Source organism: Astatotilapia calliptera, chromosome 23 (genome assembly GCF_900246225.1).
Source record: "Astatotilapia calliptera chromosome 23, fAstCal1.2, whole genome shotgun sequence".
Lineage (NCBI taxonomy): Eukaryota > Metazoa > Chordata > Actinopteri > Cichliformes > Cichlidae > Astatotilapia > Astatotilapia calliptera.
Genome location: NC_039323.1, coordinates 20,190,337 through 20,215,988, shown reverse-complemented (window position 1 = coordinate 20,215,988; position 25,652 = coordinate 20,190,337). Strand labels below are relative to the sequence as shown.

At 41.0% G+C, this 25,652-nt stretch overlaps 2 protein-coding genes across 3 annotated transcripts; one reads left to right on the top strand and one right to left on the bottom strand.

Annotated features, from left to right (window-relative positions):
- Nucleotides 1–242: 242 nt before the first annotated feature.
- LOC113016719 (inhibin beta B chain) lies at nt 243–10,005 on the bottom strand. The gene is made up of 2 exons (XM_026159775.1): nt 9,040–10,005; nt 243–3,510 (listed from the first exon to the last, which is right to left on the bottom strand). The coding sequence occupies exons 1-2, from the start codon at nt 9,437–9,439 to the stop codon at nt 2,735–2,737; spliced, it is 1,176 nt and encodes a 391-aa protein (XP_026015560.1). The 5' UTR covers nt 9,440–10,005; the 3' UTR covers nt 243–2,734.
- Nucleotides 10,006–15,572: 5,567 nt separating this feature from the next.
- Nucleotides 15,573–22,764, top strand: LOC113016604 (ras-related protein ralB-A-like). 2 transcript variants are annotated; one of them, XM_026159539.1, is made up of 5 exons: nt 15,573–15,622; nt 19,478–19,643; nt 19,732–19,940; nt 21,502–21,676; nt 21,763–22,764. In XM_026159539.1, exons 2-5 carry the CDS (start codon nt 19,530–19,532, stop codon nt 21,868–21,870), a joined length of 606 nt encoding a protein of 201 aa, XP_026015324.1. In that variant the 5' UTR covers nt 15,573–15,622; nt 19,478–19,529; the 3' UTR covers nt 21,871–22,764. The 2 variants fall into 2 exon arrangements, with proteins under 2 accessions (XP_026015324.1, XP_026015323.1); XM_026159538.1 differs by lacking the exon at nt 15,573–15,622 and adding an exon at nt 15,652–15,958.
- Nucleotides 22,765–25,652: the final 2,888 nt, after the last annotated feature.

The window sequence follows — 25,652 nt, the reverse complement described above, 5'->3', positions numbered from 1 at the left end:
TCATCACTCTGAGAAAATGTATTAACGTACAGTAATTAGCCTATTTTTGTGGGTACTCTGTAACACTCAGGTCCTTCGCTGCTATGTAAATGTCATTTTAGGTAGGTGGTTGCCAGGCAGCGTGATAGAGTCATTAAAATGTTGAAGTTTTGTGGCTACAAATTATGTTAATGTTGAGAAATAAAAATATGCAATGCTTTTAAAAGCATTTATTTGTGCATATATTCTAAAAATTGGGCATTTTCACATGTTGATAGGTAGTTGCTAGGCAACATAATATATATACATATATGGGCCTTCAGGCATCTAAGCTATATCAGTGTACAAAGTTTGGTTGCTCAACTCCCGGTCATGTTGAAGGAGTTTCCAAACAAACAAATACACAGAGATTTGGTGTGTGCATTTTTAGGTTTGAGGATACTGAATAAGTCAAACTGTTGCCCTGCTTTTGTTGTTGTTGTTGTTGCTTCTTTAACCATAAATCAAAGAAAAATAAATAGTGTTTCCTTCTTAAAAGAGAAGGAATGTTTTTTCATCAGAGCCTCCCACCTGAAGCCCAACACACCACTGCCTGCCACACTTACTTCAAGTATTGGTGATAGTTTGTCACTAGAGCTTAAGTTCATCTTGTCTGATATATGGGTAAATACTATACATTGCATAGCTCATGCGGCACTTATTTATTTTAGAAGGACTGTGGGCGTAGATGTGCCACGTAGGGCTCATTAAAGGCATTTCAATCTGCAAGTGCTATCAAAGTGTGCGTCAGGAAGTGCAAAGTTGCACCTTCTCTTAACTGAGCAATATGGCAACTTTTCACTTTCACTGACGGAAATAAGAGTTACATTAAATGTATTTTGATAAGGAAGGGGTCAAACCTTCCATTTCAAGGAGAAGCTGCAGGAAAGTGAAGGAAATATCTTGCTTGTGAGGTCATTCCTGATATGCTGAAAAGGAATATTTGTTTGACTGGCACCTTAATGAGCAGGTTGGTTCGTCAACTAAAAGGATTTTCTTTTACTTCAGTGATACAAAGACCAAGAAGAAAGGGTCGAAGTTTTCACCCTAACAGGAATATCTTGAATAGGTCTCAAAACAAACTAACGTGGAATTTCTGAAACTTCGGATGGTAAATCAAAGCTCATAGTTACTGACGTTCTGATCTACAGATTTCTCTGGGGGCAATAGTTTGAGGGAACATTCCTGAGTGCAAAAGTAAGATAGTCTCCTTAAAGATGGGTTTATTACTTTCAGTAGTACAGATTTTAAGAAGGGAGCATAGAAGCTTGGTTGACTGAGCCAAAACCTCTGGGAAAACCAAATATTATATCATAGAATTTGTGGAACTTTAGTTGGTAAATGGGTGCTCATTATATATTGACTGGATGAGCTATTGCCCTACTCTCAGATACAAATATTTTTATTGGAGCAAAATGTGACACATACTTTGATGAGAAATTAAGGTGGATTCCTGAAAGATGGGGTTTATTACTTTTAACGGTACATATTCCCCAAAAGAAGGGTAGAATTTGGTTGAGCTGCTAGTTTATGATGTACAGATTCTACTGGTGATGAAGATTTCAACTACAGGATGTATTTTTTAAGTTCAGAGGTACAAAACCCAAAAAGAAAGGGAAGGCGTTTGATTGACTCATCCAAAGTCTTTAGAAGAGGTCAAAAATTAAGTTTGCATAAACTTATGACACTTTGAGTGTTACTTAAGTGCTAATTAAGTATAAACATTAATTGGACAAGCTACTAACCCATTTCTTTTTTATCTACAGATTCTACTGGGTAAAACAATTTTCAAATCAAAATGTTTGATCAGCACTAAAGTTAATGGAAAACTGTGAAGAAATGCATATCAGAAACATGGCCTCTAAGCAGATATTCCATTGAATTTCAGTTGTGACATCTCACAAAGTTCTACCTGTATTTTGGATAATTATTGAATGGTTTTGGAGTAATAAAAACCTTGTTTACTGGGGTTTGCTGGAATATAGAATATGTTTCCATTCATTTCAAAAATCTGTTTCTGGAATTTGCAGGTCTTATTATGGAACAAACTTTGTTAAGGCCAGAAGTGCTGTACGATCCAAGCCAGAAGTGCTGTATGTTGGTGTAGCTTGAGTGGTGTGAAGACATTTTCAGTGTTTGTCCAAAGTACTCTTGAAAGAGGCATAGCAGAATCACCCCCCCAACCTTCATTGTTACTCATGTAAAGCTCCTTTTACCTCCTCTGGAGACAGCATTTTAACATTCAAGGTTGGGTTTATGTTCTACTCATGAAGAGTTTCAAGTGGCGCCTATACTAACAACTTGAGTGATAGCAGAAAATTACATCAGATGATGCTGCTTTGTAAAGGCTAGTAGGTTAAGTAAGTCTTACACAATTTAACAAACCAGATCCTCATTATCTTAGAGATAATTAATGAAGAACTTCAGATATTGATTGTTTTCCAAGTGGATTTTTAAAGATTTGGAAGAGAACTCTTCATTTCTGTCTGCAGGAGACTAAGTCTTCAAACTCATATTATGAATATATCAACAAACATAAATATATATACAAGTTTTTGTGCAGGCATATATGAGGGTGTGTAGATATGTGTGGATGAGGTTGTGCGTGCACATGTTTTCTCCGTCGTCCATAAATATTTTAATATTTAATTTTTTTGTAATATTGTGAATCTGTTTAGTTCTTCAGTTCCACTTTAAGTAAACAGGAAAAACATACTCAAGCACAGCCACACTCGTCCACGATCATGTTTGGAACGTCACGCTTGACGATGTTGTATTCGTCGTCAAAGTAGAGCATGGACATGGTACTGAGCTTTGTGGGGATGCAGCAGGAATTCATGGAGCCCGGACTCATCCCCCGCAAGCGGTACTGGTTCACCACTGCTGTGTGAAAGGATGAAGCTGAACCGGGGACACCGGCCATGTAAGCCGGACAATTCCCCTCACAGTAGTTCCCGTAGTAGCCTGACGGTGCAATGATCCAGTCGCTCCAACCGATGAGTCGGAAGTCTATGTAGAACTGCTGCCGGCAGCACAGGTTGCTGCTGCCATCACACTCCAGTCCTCGCTTCCGGATCCGGTGTTTGCTGTCAGCCTGCCTCGCCTGTACCACCAGGAAAGGTCGGTGGGACTCATCATGGACATTGAGCAAAATGGGCAAGACACCCTCTGCCTCGCAGCCCTCACAGCGGATATCCAGGTTCTGTCGCCTGTCACCTTTCTCGAACACCAACCGGACAGCATCAGTCAGCATAAAGGTGTGCCAGCCACTGCGTTTTAGCTCCACTCGTTTTTCCACCAGGTTCCATTTGCTGCCAAGGCCGGGCTCCTGGTAGTACACCTTCACCGTAACCTTACGCCTGGCACGCACCTCCAAAGGTGCCGGCAGCACCTTAAAGTAGAGCCATAGGGTGGCTTGCGTCACATACAGGTTCTGGTTCCCCTCGCTGGAGATCAGGAAAAACAGGCTGGACTGGGATGTCACCATATCATCTAAGGAGCAAAAACACATCAGAGGTATTAACAATGATGTCAAGTAACTGTTCAGAATACGCCATCTGGAAAGACCACTGACGATTGAAAGTAAAGGGCAGTGACAACCAGCTCATGGGTAAATGTTTATATTAAGATATAACTCTTTCTCCCCATAAAGGCAACATCTGATGACCTCCCTTGTACCCTTAATGATCAGTTTTGACACTTCAGTATATATCAATAAAGAAGCACGAGAACAGGTTCTGGGTTTTTCCAAGATTAGCCCTAGTAAGCTGTATAGGCAGATAACTTCTGATAAACTTCTGAAGCAGTCCTGAAGATGACAGAAGCTGCTCATTTCAGAAAAGAGAAACAAGTGACTGGAAAGATCTAGATATAGAAAGGAGAGGGATAAGTTAGTTTGGCACCTAAAAACGCACCTCACAAAAGCAAAGGCTGAAAATAAAATCATATGTTACTAATTTAGAAAATAAAATCATACAAAGCCTGACTGTCCTTACAATGAGGCCTGACAGAGCAATACAGGTCTATGAAGCCTCAGGAGACACAAGAAAGACTATCTCCATGGCGTTAGCTTTTTCTCAGAGACTGTGCAGACACTGCACATGGACACAGGTTTAAGGACTATTAGCTCTTTTAAAGAACTGTGACTGAAAAATACAAATCCTCAAATCCCCTCAAACCCAATGATACCTCTAGACAGATTAATACCACCATGTTGGTCTTAGAAGTATTCCAAGTACTTAAACTACAACAAAATGCCAGGATTGTTTGGTCTGGGCTGCTTTGTATGGATTGCAATCCATCTCATTTATTTCTCTTGTGGGATTAAAGTTTTGATCTGGAGCAGAGACATGTAAATATCCTTTAAGTACTCTTGAGTAATTGATGGTGGAGTGAAACAGTACTCCACACTCTCATGACTAGAAGAAACGGTCTAATCAATCTACTGCGTTTTACATTTTGGGGTCATTTATCTTGAGATGCTTCTGGAGCTTTCAGTGGCTGTTTCAAACCTAGAACTTGCAACTTTGCTTTTATTTTAAATGCCCCAATGAGAAGCTGATTGACGGATGTCAGATGAAGACGCTTAGTGCCATTAATCAGGTCTGAACCTCCTGAACTGAACTGAGTGCAGCTGACCAGGATGAATTGAGACTGACAGCATTTAGGAGGCCACAGACTTCAGTGAATGAACCTCGAGAGCTTTAACCATAAAAAAAAAAAGGAGAAGACCAACCAAATACCATGAAAGCTTCCCTGAACTGGATACAAGGCTTGTGAGTACACAAAACATAAATCTGAAACAGTGTGAAAGACGTTCTAACTCTACAAGCTTCGCCTCATCCATCTTGAGACAAGGACATCTCTGAGTCAGCAACTTGGCTGTTACATCAAACACTGCCCGCAGATTAGACCGCTGCTGTCACCATAAAAATCAAGGATGATAAAGTAAAGTTTCTACAAAAGGATAACAAAGGTTAAGTTGAGCTCCAGGCGCAGATTTCACAGGTGGTTTATGTTCGTCTGTCACCACATATTCTATCAAGATGCTAAAACCCTCGGCTTGTTCACTTATTCTAAACTGTAGAGATCAAAGCGACAGCTAAAATGCCTGTGATGCAGATATAAACAAGCACTCAGTGGCAGGAGGGGTCTGAACGGACTGGCGTTGGTTTGGGGATGAGATCTACAAGCATTGTTAGATGAGCCAGCTGCGTTGTCTTTGATGGGACCAAGGAAGTCGTGGATTCTTCTGGACAAGATAAACCCAGAGATTAAAGGACTCTGGTATCAATACCAAGCTCGGCTTGATGGTAAATGCTTTGAAAGTGTCCAAACAGGCTTATTTTAATAAACTGCTCATCATGCGCTGGAAAAGAAAGACAGCAACTGGCTCGGTGTTACATCTGGCACATATTTATCATTTATTTATCTTACTTTCTCCGTGGTCAGAGCCACAAATGTTTAGTCAGGATTAAGAGACAGATGAATAAAGCATGCTGTGATGTGGCAGTGGCCCAACTGTGCAAATTTGCAAAAAGAATTTCTAATGCAGTAACTAAAACTTCAAGCTAAAATAAGCCGACGTGACGGCATGTAACCACTTTCATTTGAATTCACTTATCTGCTGTTTTCCTGTCAAACATTTGCTGACACTGGACATTTTCTGAATGGTCTTTCATTTGAAATCTGTGGCTACAAGAAATGCTGACCCGCTTGTGGTTATGAGATCAGTGGCGCCAAAATGAAAAGAGGAAGATAAGCAAATCCTATTCTTGCCGTCAAAGTGGTCAAACAACAGAGATCTGTTAAAACTCAGTTACTTCTCCTTTTTTTAAAACAATGAATGACCCTTTGTGATTTATTATATAATAATACTAAAAGATCCAGATCCTGACGTAGAAATTTTGAGCTTGTGCTTTTTCTGGAAACTCGTGTGTTTCAGCAACATGAAGTTTGCATCCTGTGCTTTAACAAATTACACTAAATAAGATGTTGAACGTTGATTACAAAATGTTTTACTCTAAATATGTAAAAATGGGAAAAAATGAACCATCCAGTACAGCAATTTTATTCATGTTTGAGGGGGAAAACTGTCAAATAAACACTATTTTACACATTGCTATTTTATGGAGATCATTTGATATGATCAAAAGGTCCTCATAATGTACTGAAATGACCATCAGGCAAGACTTTTTGGTGCTAAATGTGTCAGAATTGAATTGAGTAGATGGGAAGGTAACGTCTTGTATTTTGTAGCATGTGGTTAGAAATGCAACTCTATGTCTGCCACCAGCCTGAGGACTAGAACCGGCCCACAGACCATCTAAATCTACCAACAATGTCCTGAAAACAACCCATGAAAAACCAACCACAGACAGCATTGTGCCAAACAATCTTAAAGTAAATGACCGCAGAGACTCTAAACTGCCATTTACTTCAGTTTAGTTCAAACCAAATCGCAGCAGCAGTCCCTTTAAGGCACTTTATATTGTAAGGTAAAGGCTCTACAGTATTGTAGAGAAACCCCAGCAATGTGACGACCCACAGAGAAGAAACACTTGGTGACAGTGGGAAGAAAAAAACTCCCCTTTTACGGGGTTTCCAGGCTCAGGGAGGGGCAGCCGTCTGCCACAACCAGGTGGAGGTGAGGGGAGGAAAAAAGGACTTGATTCCAGTTCAGCCTGTTTTATCACTAACCTGTTCAGTCACGCATTTCATCCAAATGGCAATATGTGAGATAATTTAAATGCTCATGCAGCATTTTGGAGAATGTTTTTGTTAGCGTTATTTGCTTGTGCAGTGAACAACTGTTTGGTCTTTTGCTTTACTAAGTCAATATGAGCTTCTAAAGTCGCCCACCCCTCGTCTAGTTGGATGTTAAGAGGTTAGCAGTGACTAGGTTGCAAGAGTAGGGGCTGAGTTTGTTTTTTATTTTATACACATGCAGAAGAAAAACTTTAAAACATTCATAAAGTAGAAGATGTTGAACTTCAAACAAAGTCTTTTGGTGTTTTTCTGTTAAATGCTTTTTTTATTTGGGTGAATGTTAACCTTTACCCCAGTGACCTGGTGGATATAAAGAGGTGCAAATCTGTACTACAAAGTTGCCCTGAGATCCAACCGTCAAGCTTAAGAGGTACATTGGTGCACCTACAGGGGCAGCTACTGATTTTTACAGGACCCTTTGTTTCTGGGAGTGACCCAAATGTCACTAGTGAGCTTATAAATACAGCAGCAAGTGAAGGCATCGCCACACTCACAGAAAGTTAGCCTGAAAGTCAGAACCCAAACTGTGTGTCACTGTGACGCAGCAGCTAACAAACCAACACCATGCTCCCTGTGTTTTTAGAGGCTGCAGTTAGATCACACACACACACACACGGAATGAGTTTTAATGGGGTGCCAGGCTGCAGGATTCAGCCCGTCAATCTGCATTCAGGCTGCACGACAACCAGCACAAAAGCTCTGACCTTATACTGAGAAGACTGATTCAACACAGGCCTGCTGTGTCACACACACACACACATAAACACACAGTATCCTGGATGCAGACACATGTGCATGCAGGCACTCACAGAAAAGCTGGACAAAAGCTCAAATCCTCCAAAACAGGCAGGGATAAATGACACTCAAACACATGATATAATCAATACACACACATGCACACACATGCACACAAACACAGAGACACTCTGAGTGGTGATTTGTTGATGTAGAAAGCAGATGTTTTGGAGAAGCGACAGCGAGCGTGCTGAGAGACACACGTGGGCGAAGCAGGTGGTGTCGTTGATCATTTTCAGCCCTGCTCCTTTCAAATAAAGCAAAACTGTTCCTGTGGGCCTTGACGCCGTGCCATGTCCCCACTGGCAGCCGCTCAGCGCCGCTCAACGCCAGCCAACTGGCAAGTGGGTGATGCCGAGGTGGAAGGTCTGCAACACAGCGGCCACAGAGAGAAACATCTGAGAGCATAAAAGCCTCTCAGCGGGGAGTGAAACCTCCGCCGACACCGAGCAGAGTTTACACTGGTTTATTTTTTACAGGGAAGTGAACACAGCACTCACATTTGGATTGTCCCCACTTTCTGTCACTCACATGAATGCAACAGCCACCAAACTCCATTCAAAATGTGCCTGATTTGTAATGTATCTGCCCAAAGAATCACAAAACTTTACTTAAAGTGTGCAGAAAATGCATGAAATGAGTTTTTAGATCTGGCAAAACCAGCATTTCTTTTGGTTTACTTTGAGACTGTCTACAGTGGAAACAGCCAACATGTGATGACAGCTTAACTGGGGTCAAAAACAGTCCCAAACTATCCCCAGGGGTTGATTCTAGAAAGAAATCAAGCTTCTCGATTCACAGAACAACTTCAGGTAGCAGCTACAGCTACAGCTGGCCCCTCTGCTTTTATTTTGGCGGGGTTTTCAGGTCCTAGCACCAACATCTGTTCAACATCAGCATGTTCTCTGGGTTGTTTCTCACTCAGTCAGTATATAAAGACACACGCACACTTTAAACACACACACAGAGCAGCAGAGTTGGAGGAAGTTCAGTGTGTGTGTGTGTCTCCTGATCCTTTCTGCATACATCAAATATCAGCTCACATCCTGAATTTTAGGAGAACAAGTGTCCTGCCTGCTTTATACAAACCTGCAGCCATAAAGATTTATCAAAATCTATTTTTTAAAGGTTTTTAAAACTTAGTGCTTTTTGTTGATAAATTTCTGCTGTTTTCACACCTGCATACTTTTAAAAAGTCCATAAAGACTTAGTTTTTATAGGGAAATATTTTAGTTTTAGGGTTATCTTTTAAAAAAAAAAAAAAAAGACTTTCACCTTGAACTTATTTTCTGCATAGAAACAAAAGCACAGATCCACCTCGGAGAGAAAAATCAATGTGTTCTCTTTTTTCATACCTAAATAAAACAGGTGATCTGATTGGTTTTAATTAGTTTCAATAAAAATTTAAAAAAGAAACGACTTTATGATGAGAACAGTGAGGCGTGAGTGACTCCTCACCTTTCTCCGCGAAGCTGATGATCTCCGAGCTCTCCTCCAGCACCTCGTTGCTCATCGGATGCCCGTCCAGGTTGGGGATCTCCACCCTCCCGTCCTCTCGCAGCTTCCCGGCGTGCAGCTTCCGCAGGGCTGTCACCATGGCCGCCTTGGGGACCGGGTGCGTGATGTTGGGCCTCTCCCGCATCTGCAGCCTGCTTAAGATGTGCCTCTTCACCGCCTCTAAGAAGTCCCCGTCGAGCCGCCCGGACTCCGGCTCCTCCGGCAGAGCGCCGCCGCCGCAGGACGCGCAGGTGTCCCGGGACGCCGTGCGCGCCTCCGCCTCGGTACCGGGCGCAGCGGTGCAGCGGATGGAGAGGACGCAAGCCACGAGGAGTGCCAGTCTGAGAAGACAGCTACTCATTTTCTGTCTGAGGAGGAGCAGAAAAAACTTTTCTCCCTCTTTTTTTTGTCACAGTTCAGATCATAAAGTTCAAACACGGAGACTGAAACGCGCTCCTTAAGCGCAGAGCAGCCTCCGCGCGTAACGGCAGCCCGCACGGCTCTGATCACTGGGAGGTGTGTGCGCAGGAGACCTTTCTATCACATCGCTACCAGCAGCCTGTCAGCAGTGCGGAGCTCAGTTCTCGATAATCCGTTTGTTTGGTGCAGTTTTTTTGTTTGTTTGTTTGTTTGTTTGTTTTTTTGGAGCTTCACCCGAAAAGCATCACGGTAATCAGCATCGGCCCCGCAGGAGGTTCCACGTATTCCACAGAGAGCGGAGAAGACGCGCAGAGTCCTCCACGAGCATCTTCAAAGTTCAGTCTGTGAGCATCACCATCATCATCATCCTCACTGTCTACAAGCAGCCCTGCTCGTGACCCCCGCTGTGCTGCTGCTGCCGGAGTGCCGACGCGCAATTAAGAAGATTAAAAGGAAGAGGAGGAAGATGAGAGGGAGGCGTGCCTGTGAGCGCACCGAGCAGCGTTTCCATTCTGCCGTGTGAGCTTGCAGTCTCCCAAAACTTCTTATATACAGGAGAGGGGGTTGGGATGGGGGATAGTGTGGGCGGGGCTAGCGAGGAGTCAGAGAAGCGCCAGGGGTGCTCACTGCTGAAAAACTCCCTGTGGGGAAATTAGCCCTAAAGGGAGGCAGACTCTAAAAACCCGAGCTGTTTACAGGTTTACACCACCCCTCTGCCCTCCTCCGCCCACAGAAAACCACAGGACTCCTCTGTTGCTGAAGTAATCTGATTACCCAAAACAGCTGTGGGAAGGGCTGAATTGTGCAGAATTCTGAAGAAATGTGCTCTACACATGCCAAAAACTAAAAAAAAAAAAAGCAGCTGAAATTTATGCTGCTCACTTTATTTGATGTAAATGTAACAAAAATGTAAATGATGTATAATAAACTTATTGCACCTTACAAAAGGTGAGTTACAGTAAATTTGCTTAATGAGGAGATATCACATCAAGTTACAGTAGAGCAAAAAAAAAACTCAGCTACACTCAGTTTTATGTTTATAAACATCGATTATTTCTATTCTATTTTAGAACATTTTTAATATTTACATTATGTGTTTAAAAAATCTGTATTTTGTCACCTTCACGTGGCCCATACAGCACAGTGAGGGCTGCTTCAGTGACCCATACACCGCACATTTGTAGGAACATGTTTTTATTACACTGAATGGGACTGCAGGAGGATTGGTGTCCTTATTATATCTAAATCTTTACACAGCCACACTTCTAAAAGTCCAAACACAATATACCTGAAATAAATTAAGGTTATAATGTTGCACATTGGTGGTCTTTGCCATTTCTCAAGTATTTAAAACTGTGTATGCAGATAAAAAGTACATATAAATTAATAAGAAAGTGAACTTCAGGAACTGGAGATCAAAATGAATTAAGTTAAATGCCCTAATTTAATTAAAGAAGGGACCATGTTAGTAAATAAGTAGTTATTTGGATTAAATAGTCAAAACTTTTATTTTCTTTGTACTTCGTTTCAGTCGCCATGTGTCACTTTCTCTCTTTTTGAGTGATTTATTTTCAATGATCATCACAAATTGTATTTGATCTGCTTGAGTTCATCTAATTTATTTACTACTTTAAACATAAATGTTCAAGTTGATTATTTAGCTGGATTTCTTAAAAATTATCTATTTACTTGGAGAATTTTCTCGTTATTGATTACCACCTCTTGAGTACTTTAAATGGTAAATGGCCTGTATTTGTATAGCACTTTCCCTATGGACCCCAAAGCGCTTTACACATTCAGTCATCCACCCATTCACACACACATGGTGATGGCAAGCTACGTTGTAGCCACAGCAACCCTGGGGCGCACTGACAGAGGCGAGGCTGCCAGACGCTGGCGCCACCGGGCCCTCTGACCACCACCAGTAGGCAACAGGTGAAGTGTGTTGCCCAAGGACACAACGACTGAGACTGTCCAAGCCAGTTACAAGGCGAACTCCCAACTCTTGAGCCACGATCGCCATTGTAATCAAATGTTATTTATTGCATGTAGTCATATTATTTCAGTTCTGAAAACATTCCACTGCTAAATTTAGAGATAAAACACAACTTTTTTTTCATGCTCATGTAGAGTTTCGATGTACAGTACGACTGATTGAGTAAAAGCTGCAATATTTATTCTGTAATGTAAAAAAAAAGGAAATACTCAAAATGAAAGTGTTTACATGTAAAATACTTGTTGTGTGGACAGTAAGAACATTCAGTGGACTTCGGTGTTACCCTTTTCTCTCTTCTAATACCACTTGTAACGCTTTTGTTTATTTGTCTATGTATCCTGTATCCTGCAGTGCTTCAGCTCACGTGGACTTTTAAGACGTCACATCACAGAAGATTCCGCTAAAACACGACTACAGTTTGGTTTAATCATCCAGGAGCACACTTTAAAATAAATAAAACAGGGAAAACACTTTAACTTTGGGGAGGGTGTTTGCAGTCTGATGAGTACAAGGAAGAGGAAAAACAAGGAAAAATCACATAAAACATCAAGACCCAGCAAAACATAAAGTCTGGATTAAACTGTAATCTTAATAAGAGTGGCAGAAGCCTGTGTTTAATACTCTCATACTAACTTTTAAAGTTTTTCTGGTGCATAAAAGGAAATTTATAGTCTTTGCTTTTGTTTTATATCCTTTAAGATCCTTAAATCTGGCTTTTTCCAAAGGACGTTTGTTATAAGCTGAACTTGAATCAATGCTCAGCCTTCAGAAAGACAACATAACACAGATATGTATATGGTAATCAGTTTATATAACATTACCTTACAACTGGATAGAAAAATGTGACCCAAAGTATGGAAATACCACCATTTCAGTTGTACCATATGTTGTAGCTATAATATAAAGCCTGGATTACCTTTTAATGTACATCAAAGCTTTTCTTTACAGCCTTCATCCTGTAGAAACTTATTAAACGTTAATGGTCCATAAAAGTGATTTTGTAGACACTTTGTTGTTTTGTGTCCTTTAGCTTCTTTAAAACGGTTGATTTTCAAGTTGAGTCAGTGACCAGCAGGCAAAAAACAACATAGATGGAAAAATGTTGACTTACCCTGATATTTCCTCTCAGCTGTATAGAAAAAGGCTGGTTTTATTCTTCATGTGTTATTGTTTCAAACTAAGATGTGACCACATACTTTTGGAAATTCAAACAAATGTTGCCACATGTATTAAAATAAACACCTGGGGTTATTGCAAGTGGATAAACTTTGACGTAAACGCCCTGAAGCACCATGGGAGCTCAAACCACAGCGTTACATTTTCAGCCAAGCTCATTTCGATAAGCCCTAAAAGAACATTCAAATAATCGGAGAGCCTCGCTCTTTGTAGTCAAATGGAACATGATCCGCAACAGCTCGTCCTAATGACACGGCAGGAAGTCCGGACAACAACATTTGTTAGTAAAACTGAGAACCAAATGAGCTCGTCACACCCCTTTACAGCCAGCACTAGCGAGATAGGCAGAGAGGCTGGGCTCAGTGACCTTTGACCTTTCAGCTGGTGATTATCACAAGGCAAAACAACCTGAAGAGCAGACACAATCTGCTTTTCCCTTTTTATCCTCACAGTTAATGACCACATGAATCATAATTTCTAATTAATACGAACTCTTAAATGTATTCTATTTTATATATCCTAAATATGATAAAATAAAAGGTTAAAAACAGGTTTTACTTAACTTTGGAGCTCCATATAGCACCAGTTCAATAAAGGTTGGCACTTTAGTCATTGATCTCCGCTCCTCCTTGTCATGCGTGAGGAAAGTAATGAAATGGCGCCATCTTTGTTCCAAACACTGAAACTACATCATGTATAAAATCTTTCAATAATTCTATAGTTTTGCACCCCAAGAAAATGTTCATGCTTTCCAGGTAAGTAAATGTATGATTTTGAAATTTTGCAGCAGAAACCTAAAAAGTGGGATCTATCCAAGTGAAAAGGGGACAAAAGTTAAACAGTCAACATAAAATTGATGAGGCTGTGAAGGAAATTATTCTCTTTGTTCACAGACTGATTGAAAATTTGCTCCACTGAAAGTCAAAGATCTCCTCATTGTGCTTTTGGTTCTTCTAAAGTCGCCAAACTTACCAGACTTTAGACTGAAGCCCAGTTTGACATGTGAAAATCAAACATTGCCCTCACTCATGTCTGTCCCATCTGTAACATCTGAAAATAAAATATAATAAATAATAAAAACAAAGATCGACCAAATGGACCAATACGGCAATGCCACGAAGATCCATTTGGCAAAGTAAATCCATTGGGTATCCTTGTTGGTCTTCAGACAACAATTCTGATGGCTAAAGAACCAAATGGGACAGGCAAAAAAAAAAAAAAAAAAAGAAAATCAAACATTGGCCAAACCTCAGATCATCACACAGGAGAAAATCTAGCTGTTTCCTTTGTTTTCATTTTGCTTTTCTAATTGTTTGTCTGCAGCTTTACTTTCCAAACGGAGTCTAACTCAGCTGTTACTGTCTGAAGATGGAGCACCCTGGACAGGTCTCCAAGCTAATCCAAGAAACAAAGAAATTTTTTAGAGAAAAAATGTGTTTCAATAATCCTTCCAAAGTACTTTGTCCTACAGAGTCTCATAAGAATTAAACCAACCGCATTCTGCTTTGGTCCTGAAGATTGATGGGTGATCATTTGGCTCAGCCTATAAAACTGCATCTGATCCTATAAGTTCATGCTGCAGCATTAAATCATATAAAAGTTTTAAAGAGGTGACTTTTAAAACGTTATATTCCTGTTGGTTTTATTTTGTAACATATTGTTAGAATTAAGATTTACATTTTTTGGCCTCATAGTGTAGTGATTCAGTGCCGGGAGGAGACATAAATCCGCTGGAAGGGGCTGAAACAGGAAGACCATCCGACATAAAACCTATTTCGGCCCTTGTGAATCAGGGAGCAGCTGAAAGTAGCTTTCTACTTACAATAATTGATCATTGCAGTACCTTCACAGTCCAGCAGAGGGTCATGGCACACACTAGGAGAAATTCAGAAACTGAACTTTTTTTACTTTAAACCGGGATCACTGATTTTAAATCTGTGTTCCTGTTTTGCTGTTTTTCCTCTGCAGAAGACGTCTGATGGTATCATAAGCATAAACTAAAATCCTGAAGCAAAGCAGGCCACAGTCCTCTTAGTTTACAGAATAGTCAGAATTGTTAGTCCTGTCTGGGCTGCTCATTGTTCTTCTTTTTTTGGTTTAGAAACAAACTCAACACTGCTGTAAAGACCTTCACATCAGTTTGTCTGGGGGTGTTGGGAGACTGATATTTAAGAACCGATTCATTCTTTCCCTTTTTTTTTTTTTTTTTTTTTTTTTTTTTTTGAAAAATATAAAATATAAAGTCATCAGAGGTGAAGGGAACTGAAAGAAAGCAGCTTCTTTTCATGCGTTATGGACATCATGGTCCCAAAAGAAAAAAGTGTGAGGTTATCCAGCTTCATAATTACTAGATTATTTTTATTTATTTATTTATTTATTTTTCTATTTTTAAAATTATTCTAATTTCATCATTTGTTCCCCTCCTGTATGGATCACAGTTACTTCACTGCAGTGATCTAAGAAGGGAACAAAACAGTCATCATATTTATTTGCCTTTTTAAATTTCTGTTTCCCATCTATTCAAGTTCAAAGGTCACAAATTTTAGTCAGCTGTATGTAGAACAAAATTAATGAAATTTAAAGAAAAAATAAAGATAAAAATGTAAAGTAGCTCAAATGCAAAGACGTAAATCACAAAAAAAGACTGAAAAAAGTTAAATATGATATATGACATTTAAGTAATAACAAACACAAAAACTAAATAATAAAAGGATCTAAAGCAGATTTATGGAAGAGCTTTAATTTAATTCCCATATTTAGCGCTTCAAAATTTGTATGTAAAAATAAATCAGAGTAAAACACCTATATATATATATAGTAGTAAATAAAGTGAAGTGTCAAAGTGGCCTATAAAAATATTACTGAATGAATATTTGTTTTCTTTCAGTAACAATAAAGACAGGGAATTCCGTGACGTCACATCCTGTAGAGGACAAGACGGTAAAGGTAAAGGTAGGAGGTGTCTGTCTGTTTCCGGGTTTCTCTGCTAGAAATAACAGGGCCAGACATTTTGTGGACTTTATTTAAATCGTATAACCTTCAAAGATGCTTAATAACATGTGTTGGTGTTTGTTTAGCGGGTAAAGTGGTACATCAGTCGCCCTGGTAACATTTGCGCGTGCGCTGAGCGGCCGCCTGCGATTAGCTGAAAGAGTGGGTCGTCCTCGCGAACACAGACGATCTTCGCCGAGTCCGTGTACAAGGTGGGGCGCACAGTCTGCTGGAGAACTTGTAAAAGTTGTGCGTGAAGCGGATTTCTGAGTGAACGGCAGGAAAACACCTCAGCAGGTGAGTGAGTGGAGTCCGACCGTGCTGTTCACCCCGGCACGGTCCGCCTCTGCCTCGCGGGCAGCGTTTTAACGGCGGATTCTCGCTCAGTTTCCCCCTGTGGAGGAACAGAAATCGTTATCTGTCGCTGCTTTACGGGCAGCTTTGAGTGGCAGCGCGACCGACCAATGACAACAGGCCTGTCCGCGCCCGAGGCCAATCAGAGATGACGTTTGAGGGACGGGGGCAGAAACCGGGAAGAGCAGTGTCTGTTTAGTGTCTTGTTGAGACTCGTTTCCAGCTGTTTAGGACAGAGAGGAAGCTGAAGTTGAGTGTTGATAGGAGCACATATAGTTCCTCTTTGAGCTCAGCCAACCGTGTTATTAATCTATGGCTAATTTCGGAGCTTATTTACAGCTCCAGCTTATCTCTGCCCGCATGTCGAGCAACTGGAAAGGTCACTGACGAGAGGGTTTTTCCACATACCTCCCATACTTATCACTCATGCAGGGTGTACAGACCTGTATCACTCACACCTGAAGCTAACGACCCTTTTCCACGGCAGGAACTTTCCCCATGAGCTTCTAAGGAACTGGCCCTGCTCTCCTCCTAGTACTTTCCAGCAGTGCAGACACTTTCAGGGCTGGATTTTTACCCCTCAGTGTGCTTAAGGGGGCTCTACTTTCTGTCTGATGTTAGAGCTGATGTAACGTTGTCAGTGATTACAAATGTTGATCACTTATTTGTCCAATCCTGAATCAGAAACTTGGATCGCATATCGGTGACAATCAGTCGATCTGTTGAGTTCAGTTCTGCAATTTTTCTGTGTTTACAACACCACAAAGCTATCACAGTGTGAAGCACGCTAACAGCAGAGACTTTGTAAGAACTAGAGCTTTGTATAGGGGTGTCAAACATCAGGCACTGAGGGCTAGAATCGGCCTGGCAAAGGCTCTAATCGGCCCCACTGAACAGCTTTTGGAACAAGTGAAGAAGGGCATAAATGTTGGACTTGTACCTGTATTTTCACAGGTTTTACAGCTTTTCCCGCTGATAAAGACCTCCTTGTAGCCATTCATGTGCCACCAGAGTAAATAAGTTACAAATGAGCAGTTAAATGTCAGAATTTCAGATTTATTCCAACACTTCTTTATGTAGAAAAACTGAGACATGTTGATGAAATTGCACTTCTTGTTTCTTACATTAAGATATCTCTGGGATTACATGTGTGCTTCAGCTTATTTAAACTGACAAAAAAGGCGAGTTTCACTGAGCTGGCACACTTAAGGGCTACTGTAAAAATGAGTTTGAGATTCCTGGTCTAGTAGAACGTTTGTTCGATGTTAAGCCACGTCCACTCAAGCCGCTACCAGTAAAGGCGAAGGAGACCACTGATTGCCTTGTGAGAAGCCTGAAATATCATCTAGCAACATGAGGGCTGAACGATTTTTATTTTTTATTTCTTAAAACTAACCCATGAGTATGTTGTTTTTGGCTATATGCCGAAAACAACATACTCCCCTTCAAAGCGAAGCACAATGTTGCTTTTTGTGTGAATGGAACTTAACAAACACTGTAAATAACGGCAGTGAAGACTCTCACACTGAGCTGGAATCAGCCAGGGGACAGTAAATGAGGCAAATACATCTTTACATTGTCAGTAACCTACAGTTGATATTCACAGCCAAGTTAACTCCATCCAATTGCAAGTGGAAAAAGTCTGATTGGTGAGTTCATAATCAAAACGCAGGGGAGCGAAGACGAGGACCTCGATGTTCAAACTGTCTGTGAAAACTGTAGCACGAACAAACCAGGAGATTTTTCTTATTGAGGAGTTCTTGAAACGTCTTCATTGCTACCAAACCATATCGTCTTTGTGTCAGGGCCGCGAACGTAAACTGAAGCACAAGAGGAACGCAGCAAGGCCAAGATCTCTCAGAAAGATAAATATGTGATTATCTCAATCAGCTGAAGAATGGAAAGCATCCTGTTGTTTCCTCTGTCTGCTCATTTGTTTGGCACCTGAAAAAAATCTCGTTACTCACAGTAAGGTTCTTATTTTTAGAAGAACCTTTGTTAGGAGACGTAGCTCCATAATCACAACAAGCTAAATGACAAAATATTCAAATATTACCGCCCCGCCACACCAAATCTGTAGTCTTCACTAAATTAGGTGCAAATGCAGCTTCAGCTCACATAGTGATCGAAGTACGTTTATCACATATGTGTCTAAGCATACACAGAAGCACCCAGACTTTAATTTTCAAAATAAAAGCATTAACCTCTTTATAAAACCAACAGAGCATAAGCATATGCATGTACATGTAAAGCCTTCAAACTGCTGACTTAAACCACAGACTGTCCGTCTCTGAGGATATGAAACAGAAAAACGGCGTCACTCTGTACCAGTTTCTTTGGATCTCAGAGGAAAGCATAAAAACTCAGCTGTGTGTTTGAATTTTTCTGAATCCTCTAGAGCAGAGGCGGCAAATTAACCATAGATCCTGGTCCACAAACAGCCCAATTTGACCTAAAGTGGGCTAGACCAGTGAAACCACTGCGTAACAACCTGCATTTAAAGGGAAAACCTCAAAACGTAAATGTATAATAACAGTACAGTCTGCAGGTCACAGTGGAGAAGCCTTAAACCTTCACATGTAGAGCAGGACTGTAATTAAAGCAATAATGCTTCATTTTTGCCATTTTTGACTTTACGCATTTCATTAATTCCCCATCCTTAATAGGTTGAAATCACAACTTCACAGTGATTAATTTCTTTATTTTTTTATCTGAATTTTATTTGAAGATTCCAGGAAATCCCCTTTATTAAAAATATACTTTTCTTTTGACTTTTTGCCAATGCTTTCCTGATAAATCATGATCCCAATATTTGCCAAAATAATTATTCAAGCAGCGTGTCCAGGTCTTAGAAATAGCAGGTTCCTGGTAGTCTTAGGCATTTGTGCTGAAGAGAACTTGGCTTCTTTGTTTTTAAGGTTCTTGAACATGGTTTTCATCTCATTGAGAGGTTTCATCTGCTCTAAAAGCTGATTGGTAGTTCCAGGTGTTCACCCTACAGTGGAGTCACAGGTTGTCCTATGAGTTGTTGACCCATCCTGTTGTCATCATATGAGTTGCTAAGGAGTGAGTGGTAGTTGAATCACCTGGTAAGGAATCTCAAGACTGCGTCACACCTTAATTATACTTCTGCATTGAACCTATGTAGATTCTGTGACGCTGCCTGCGCAAGTGACCAACATCATCATTGCATTTATATCTGTGTCAGCGTGTAGTTGCATATCTAGGAAGGTGCACATCATATAGTGGCTTATAGTGTCGTGGTTAACAAGTTTGCCTGACACATGAGAGATCCCCAATTCAAGTTCAGGAGGAGACGCAAAGCGCTGTGACGGTTGTGTCAGGAAGGGCATCCAGCATAAAAATCTGTGCCAAACCAAACGTGGGGTTTTTTGTAAGTCCCAAAATGAATGTGTGAGTCTTTTCATGTCCTTTCCTGCTGACCTCTGCTGGTCTCTACAGGTCGTCAGAACTCGAGAGCAGAGCTGTGAGCCACCTGACCTAGACCAGAGTCATGGCCTCTGGTAAGAACAAAAACCAGAGCTCTCTGGTTCTCCACAAGGTGATCATGGTGGGCAGCGGCGGTGTAGGGAAGTCAGCCCTAACCCTGCAGTTCATGTATGACGAGGTGAGACTCGAGAACTACATTTTCCATCAGCCCTTCCCTCTGTGCTGTTTCTTCTCCCCAGTCACGTGACTCTTGTTTTTGCTCGCAGTTCGTGGAGGACTACGAGCCCACCAAAGCCGACAGCTACAGGAAGAAGGTGGTGCTGGACGGCGAGGACGTGCAGATTGACATTTTGGACACGGCGGGTCAAGAAGACTACGCAGCCATCAGGGATAACTATTTCCGCAGTGGCGAGGGCTTCCTGCTCGTCTTCTCCATCACAGAGCACGAGTCATTCACAGCAACGTCGGAGTTCAGGTCAGTGTCTGAGTCTTCTTAACAAGCAGAGGTACATTTTAATCGACTTATGTGGAGTAAAATCTCCACAGTAATATACAACCAGGCAGTGAAAATGACTGTGTTTAAAACATTTTTAAAAATTCAGCCCTGGGGAAAAATCACATTTACATGTTGACACGAAAACTGAGCTGTTAAACTCAAAAGAACCACACACAGGTCGCTTTTAAGTCAACAGATTCCTCCCATTCCCTCCCATAAAGGCTGGACTTTAGATCAAGCGCAGCACACAGCTAGCAGCTACAGTAAAGAACTGCTGACAGCTTTCAGTAAAAACTAGAAAGGCAAACTTTAAGTCGTGATCCAAGTTTAAACAGGTGAGTCATAAAAAAGAGGAAATCACTGCTGTACAGCTGTTGTGACGGAAAATTAGAGAACAAAAAGTGTTTGCTTGCTTTTTTTTTTTTTTTGGAGAGTGCTGTAAACATGTTTATTTCTGTTGTAAATTCAGACATTTTGACGTGGGAATCTGTGGAGATCAGTGTTGGTCAAGTTACTTGAAAAAAAATAACTAGTTACTAATTACTTATTACGTCTCCAAAACAGTAATCCCGTAACTTTACTGATTACTTATTTTCAAAAGTAATGAGTTACTTAGTTACTTTTCATACACAACCTGAATACGTAATAAAGCAACAGACCTTTCAGCCCAATTCTACTTTTTCTGCATAATCTATCATATAAAATGTAATCAAATGAAAAAGCCTCTCTTTAAAACTTCTTTTAACTTTATACACATTGCTTCAAGCAAAAATTAAATTATGTGCAACTGTGTTTGACTTTTAAATGTTAAACATTTGTTTAACATTTAAAATCATTTTCTGCATATTCCAGCATATAAAATAAAATAATGTTTTGTTTTTACACTCTTTCAAATAGATGCATGTAAAACACAGCAAAAAATAAATAAAATGAAAGATTCAGCGATACTAAGCCCCGTCGCTCTTAAATCTATTGTCACCTGTTTAGCAGGAGTGGGGAGGGTGGAGTGTTGCCTGGTGCCGCAGCGGTCATGACAGCAGGGGGATCTGGGGGTTTGTGATTTTCACATTCCCGTGGCGGCTTGCTACATGCTTGCTCAGATTTGAAGTTTGATTTTTCACTGCCATGGGCGTTGCACGCGCTTACGTCATTGTCATGAGACACTCTCACAAACAAAATCACAACAGTTTAGTAACGCAGTAACGCAGCATGCTTACAGGAAAGTAACAGTAATCTAATTACTTTTTGCAATAGTAAGCTTTTACATTACTCGTTACTTGAAAAAAGTAATTAGATTAAGTAACGTGTTACTTGTAGTGCGTTACTGCACATCTGTAGTGGAGATTGACTCACTGTTGGACCCAGCCTCTTGTTGACATTCTAAGAACTGCAGCTTCATTTTCTACCACTGATAAAATGAGAATATTTACTTTAACAGACTAATGAGGGCATCAATGTTTAATAGTCTTGTCTCAAAGAAACTTTGAGGACCATTAATGTAGAGTGACCTGTACTTTGAAAATCTCTCTTGTATTTTCAGGGAGCAGATCCTGCGGGTGAAAGAAGAGGAGGCCATCCCTCTCCTTCTGGTGGGGAACAAGTCAGATCTGGAGGATCGGCGGCAGGTTTCTGCTGAAGAGGCCACGGCAAAGGCAAGCGAGTGGGGCGTCCAATACGTGGAGACCTCAGCCAAGACGAGAGCCAATGTGGACAAGGTAGAGAACAAAAGAAACAAAACAAAGAGCTCTGACCTTTGAGACAAGGCTCTGACCAACAGTTAATCCATGTAATCTGTCTGCAGGTGTTCTTTGACCTCATGAGGGAGGTCCGCAAGAAGAAAATGTCTGAGAGTAAAGACAAAAATTGGCCGAGTGGCAAGAAGAAGAAGAAGCACTGCTGCGTACTCTGAGCTCAGCGGCAACGCGACCGTGTGCCAAAAACCAAAGAAAAGGAAAACTTCTCTGAGAGAGACTGAAGCAGCTTCAGATGAGCAGCTGCAAATGCACTCGATACGTTCACTCCTCACTTGCCAAACACAGAGCACAACACTCTTGTTTCTCTTCTTCTTTGGCGTCTGCTTGTTCTCCACATGATACTACTCACTCTTTGTGCACAGCTGTGAATGGCCCAAAGTATGTGGACACGTCTGCTATATGTCTGGTATTAACGTGCTGCTCATGTCAGCATCTGAGGGCTGTGGGGCAGATTGAAATCGTGCTTTATCTACACAACAATCAGATTACTTTAACTCTCCTCACTGCCAGCTGTGTCCACAAACATATGGCACATGTAGAAGACCACAAGTTTTTTTTTTTTTTTTTTTTTTCAATAACAGAAGCAGGTCCGTCAATTGTTTGTAAAACTGGAGTTCACAGGAAGCACACAGTCTTTTTATGTGGAGAACAAACAGGTTCGTACACTTCAGAGTGTTTTTCTTTCTCTCAAATCTGAATTTTGTTACTTAAACTGGTGTCTGTGCTCCCACTTGTTTTAAAACCTAATTTTTCTCGTTATTTAGCTCTTTTGTATGTCTGTTTTCAGTATTACAGTATCAGACATTCCTCATATCTGATTATACCACTTCCAGACACTCCTTTTGTAATAAGCTTTCACTTCCTTTATGAATAAAGTCATAATTTATAATCAAAGTTTCAAAGGGAATCAGCCCTTTAAATCTTTGCATCATCTGCATATACTCTAATTAATTACACATTTAGCTCAATTAAAGCTGGAATGTGTTTGTTGCTGTCGGCTTGTAGATAAACTCTTCTTAATGTGATAATAAAATGAATAATCAAATTTACAGTGTTTGCTTTATTAAAAAAGAGATTAGCATAATCACAGCTCCACATCTAGCACACTGTCATCTGTCAAAAGTCACTGATACTTAGTTTTCAGTCTGTTTCTGTCCAAAATGAAAGCAGAAGTGTACAACTTTGTTTGTTTTTTTAAAGAAATGGTTCAATAGAGAATAAATAGAAACGTTGTCATCTTAATCAGCTAGACCTCCTAAATCATCTTTTTCATGGATACCTTGATGTTAAACTTTATTGTAACACCGGGCAGAATGACCACATCGATCATTTCATTCGAGCTGAATGAGTCCGGACAGGTTTTGCCTCTAAGTGTTTGTTTGATTTTGGAAACTGAAGGATCATTTGGACCTGAAAACACAAGAGACAAGCTGTGATGTTGAGTTTTTAAGATAATCTAGGCAGTGTGTGGTTAATGTGATCAAGGCTGAAGCAGTGACACCCAACTGTTGGTAACAGTGAGTGCAGTGAAAGAAGAGGAAGACATGACGGAGAAAGGTTGCACGGCCCTCACTACTGACTTTTACATTCTCCATAATGTTCTGAAGTGCTTGAGTTGAGGGAAACTGAACTGTGACCGTGTAAAATGAATGTATAAACAGAATGAAAGGATCTAGAAAGCTCACAAACCCATATGTTGTTCACATTAGAACAAAGAAAACAAATCGAATGTTTAGACACACTTTGGACTGAAGAGGATAGCATCATTAGGCTTGTTATTAACGCTTAGTTCAAAGCCTACATCTCTCTATGAAGGTGCATCAGTGCTTATGGAACTGGCAGGTTGCACATCTGGAAAGGCACCATCAATGCTGAAAGGTGTGCATCTATGCGCACCGCATACAGGGAGTGCAGAATTATTAGGCAAATGAGTATTTTGTCCACATCATCCTCTTCATGCATGTTGTCTTACTCCAAGCTGTATAGGCTCGAAAGCCTACTACCAATTAAGCATATTAGGTGATGTGCATCTCTGTAATGAGAAGGGGTGTGGTCTAATGACATCAACACCCTATATCAGGTGTGCATAATTATTAGGCAACGTCCTTCCCTTTGGCAAAATGGGTCAAAAGAAGGACTTGACAGGCTCAGAAAAGTCAAAAATAGTGAGATATCTTGCAGAGGGATGCAGCAGTCTCAAAATTGCAAAGCTTCTGAAGCGTGATCATCGACCAATCAAGCGTTTCATTCAAAATAGTCAACAGGGTCGCAAGAAGCGGGTGGAAAAACCAAGGCGCAAAATAACTGCCCATGAACTGAGAAAAGTCAAGCGTGCAGCTGCCAAGATGCCACTTGCCACCAGTTTGGCCATATTTCAGAGCTGCAACATCACTGGAGTGCCCAAAAGCACAAGGTGTGCAATACTCAGAGACATGGCCAAGGTAAGAAAGGCTGAAAGACGACCACCACTGAACAAGACACACAAGCTGAAACGTCAAGACTGGGCCAAGAAATATCTCAAGACTGGTTTTTCTAAGGTTTTATGGACTGATGAAATGAGAGTGAGTCTTGATGGGCCAGATGGATGGGCCCGTGGCTGGATTGGTAAAGGGCAAAGAGCTCCAGTCCGACTCAGACGCCAGCAAGGTGGAGGTGGAGTACTGGTTTGGGCTGGTATCATCAAAGATGAGCTTGTGGGGCCTTTTCGGGTGGAGGATGGAGTCAAGCTCAACTCCCAGTCCTACTGCCAGTTTCTGGAAGACACCTTCTTCAAGCAGTGGTACAGGAAGAAGTCTGCATCCTTCAAGAAAAACATGATTTTCATGCAGGACAATGCTCCATCACACACGTCCAAGTACTCCACAGCGTGGCTGGCAAGAAAGGGTATAAAAGAAGAAAAACTAATGACATGGCCTCCTTGTTCACCTGATCTGAACCCCATTGAGAACCTGTGGTCCATCATCAAATGTGAGATTTACAAGGAGGGAAAACAGTACACCTCTCTGAACAGTGTCTGGGAGGCTGTGGTTGCTGCTGCACGCAATGTTGATGGTGAACAGATCAAAACACTGACAGAATCCATGGATGGCAGGCTTTTGAGTGTCCTTGCAAAGAAAGGTGGCTATATTGGTCGCTGATTTGTTTTTGTTTTGTTTTTGAATGTCAGAAATGTATATTTGTGAATGTGGAGATGTTATATTGGTGTCACTGGTAAAAATTCTCACAATTCAGATGTTCTCTACAGAAAAGGGCAGAGCAGGCTGTACCTGCTGTGGAAACTCAGGTTTTTTGGAGTGGAGGGCCCACTCCTTAAGACCTTCTATGACTCTCTGGTGGCCTCAGCCATCTTTTACGGTGTGGTCTGCTGGCGCGGCAGCATCTCCGCCGGGGACAGGAAGAGACTGAACAGGCTGATCCGGAGGGCCAGCTCTGTTCTAGGATGCCCTCTGGACCCAGTGGAGGTGGTGAGTGACAGGAGAACGGTGGCTAAGCTGTCATCCCTGTTGGACAACATCTCCCACCCCATGCAGGAGACTGACAGCACTGAGCAGCTCCTTCAGTGGCTGCGGCACCCACGATGTGGGACGGAGAGATTTCGCAGGTCTTTCTTCCAACTGCTGTCAGACTCCACAATATGGTCTCAGCAGATGACCACAAACATGCAGACAGACACACACATCCCATACACAATTGTAACTGCCTCACTGATGTGCAATATTACCAAGTGCAATTTTTCCTACTATAACAAAGCATTTCATTCTGTTTTGTACAGTATTTGTTCTTTTTTGTATAGTACTTTATTGTATTGTATATAGTATTTTATTCTTGTTGTATTGTATGTTTTTCTATTTTATCTTATCCTATTCTTACCTTTATTCTTTTTCTATTCTCTTATCTTGTCTTGAGGTGAGAGAGCCAGTTAGCTTCTGTATTTTCA

Excerpts from the sequence above, each read along its gene's own strand:
- LOC113016719 (XM_026159775.1), bottom strand. The coding sequence starts at position 9,439 with ATGAGTAGCTGTCTTCTCAGACTGGCACTCCTCGTGGCTTGCGTCCTC. Across the intron at positions 3,511-9,039 it reads CATCAGCTTCGCGGAGAAAG|ATGATATGGTGACATCCCAG; the intron begins GTGAGGAGTCAC and ends TTTGCTCCTTAG.
- LOC113016604 (XM_026159539.1), top strand. The coding sequence starts at position 19,530 with ATGGCCTCTGGTAAGAACAAAAACCAGAGCTCTCTGGTTCTCCACAAG. Across the intron at positions 19,644-19,731 it reads TGCAGTTCATGTATGACGAG|TTCGTGGAGGACTACGAGCC; the intron begins GTGAGACTCGAG and ends TTTTGCTCGCAG. Across the intron at positions 21,677-21,762 it reads CGAGAGCCAATGTGGACAAG|GTGTTCTTTGACCTCATGAG; the intron begins GTAGAGAACAAA and ends ATCTGTCTGCAG.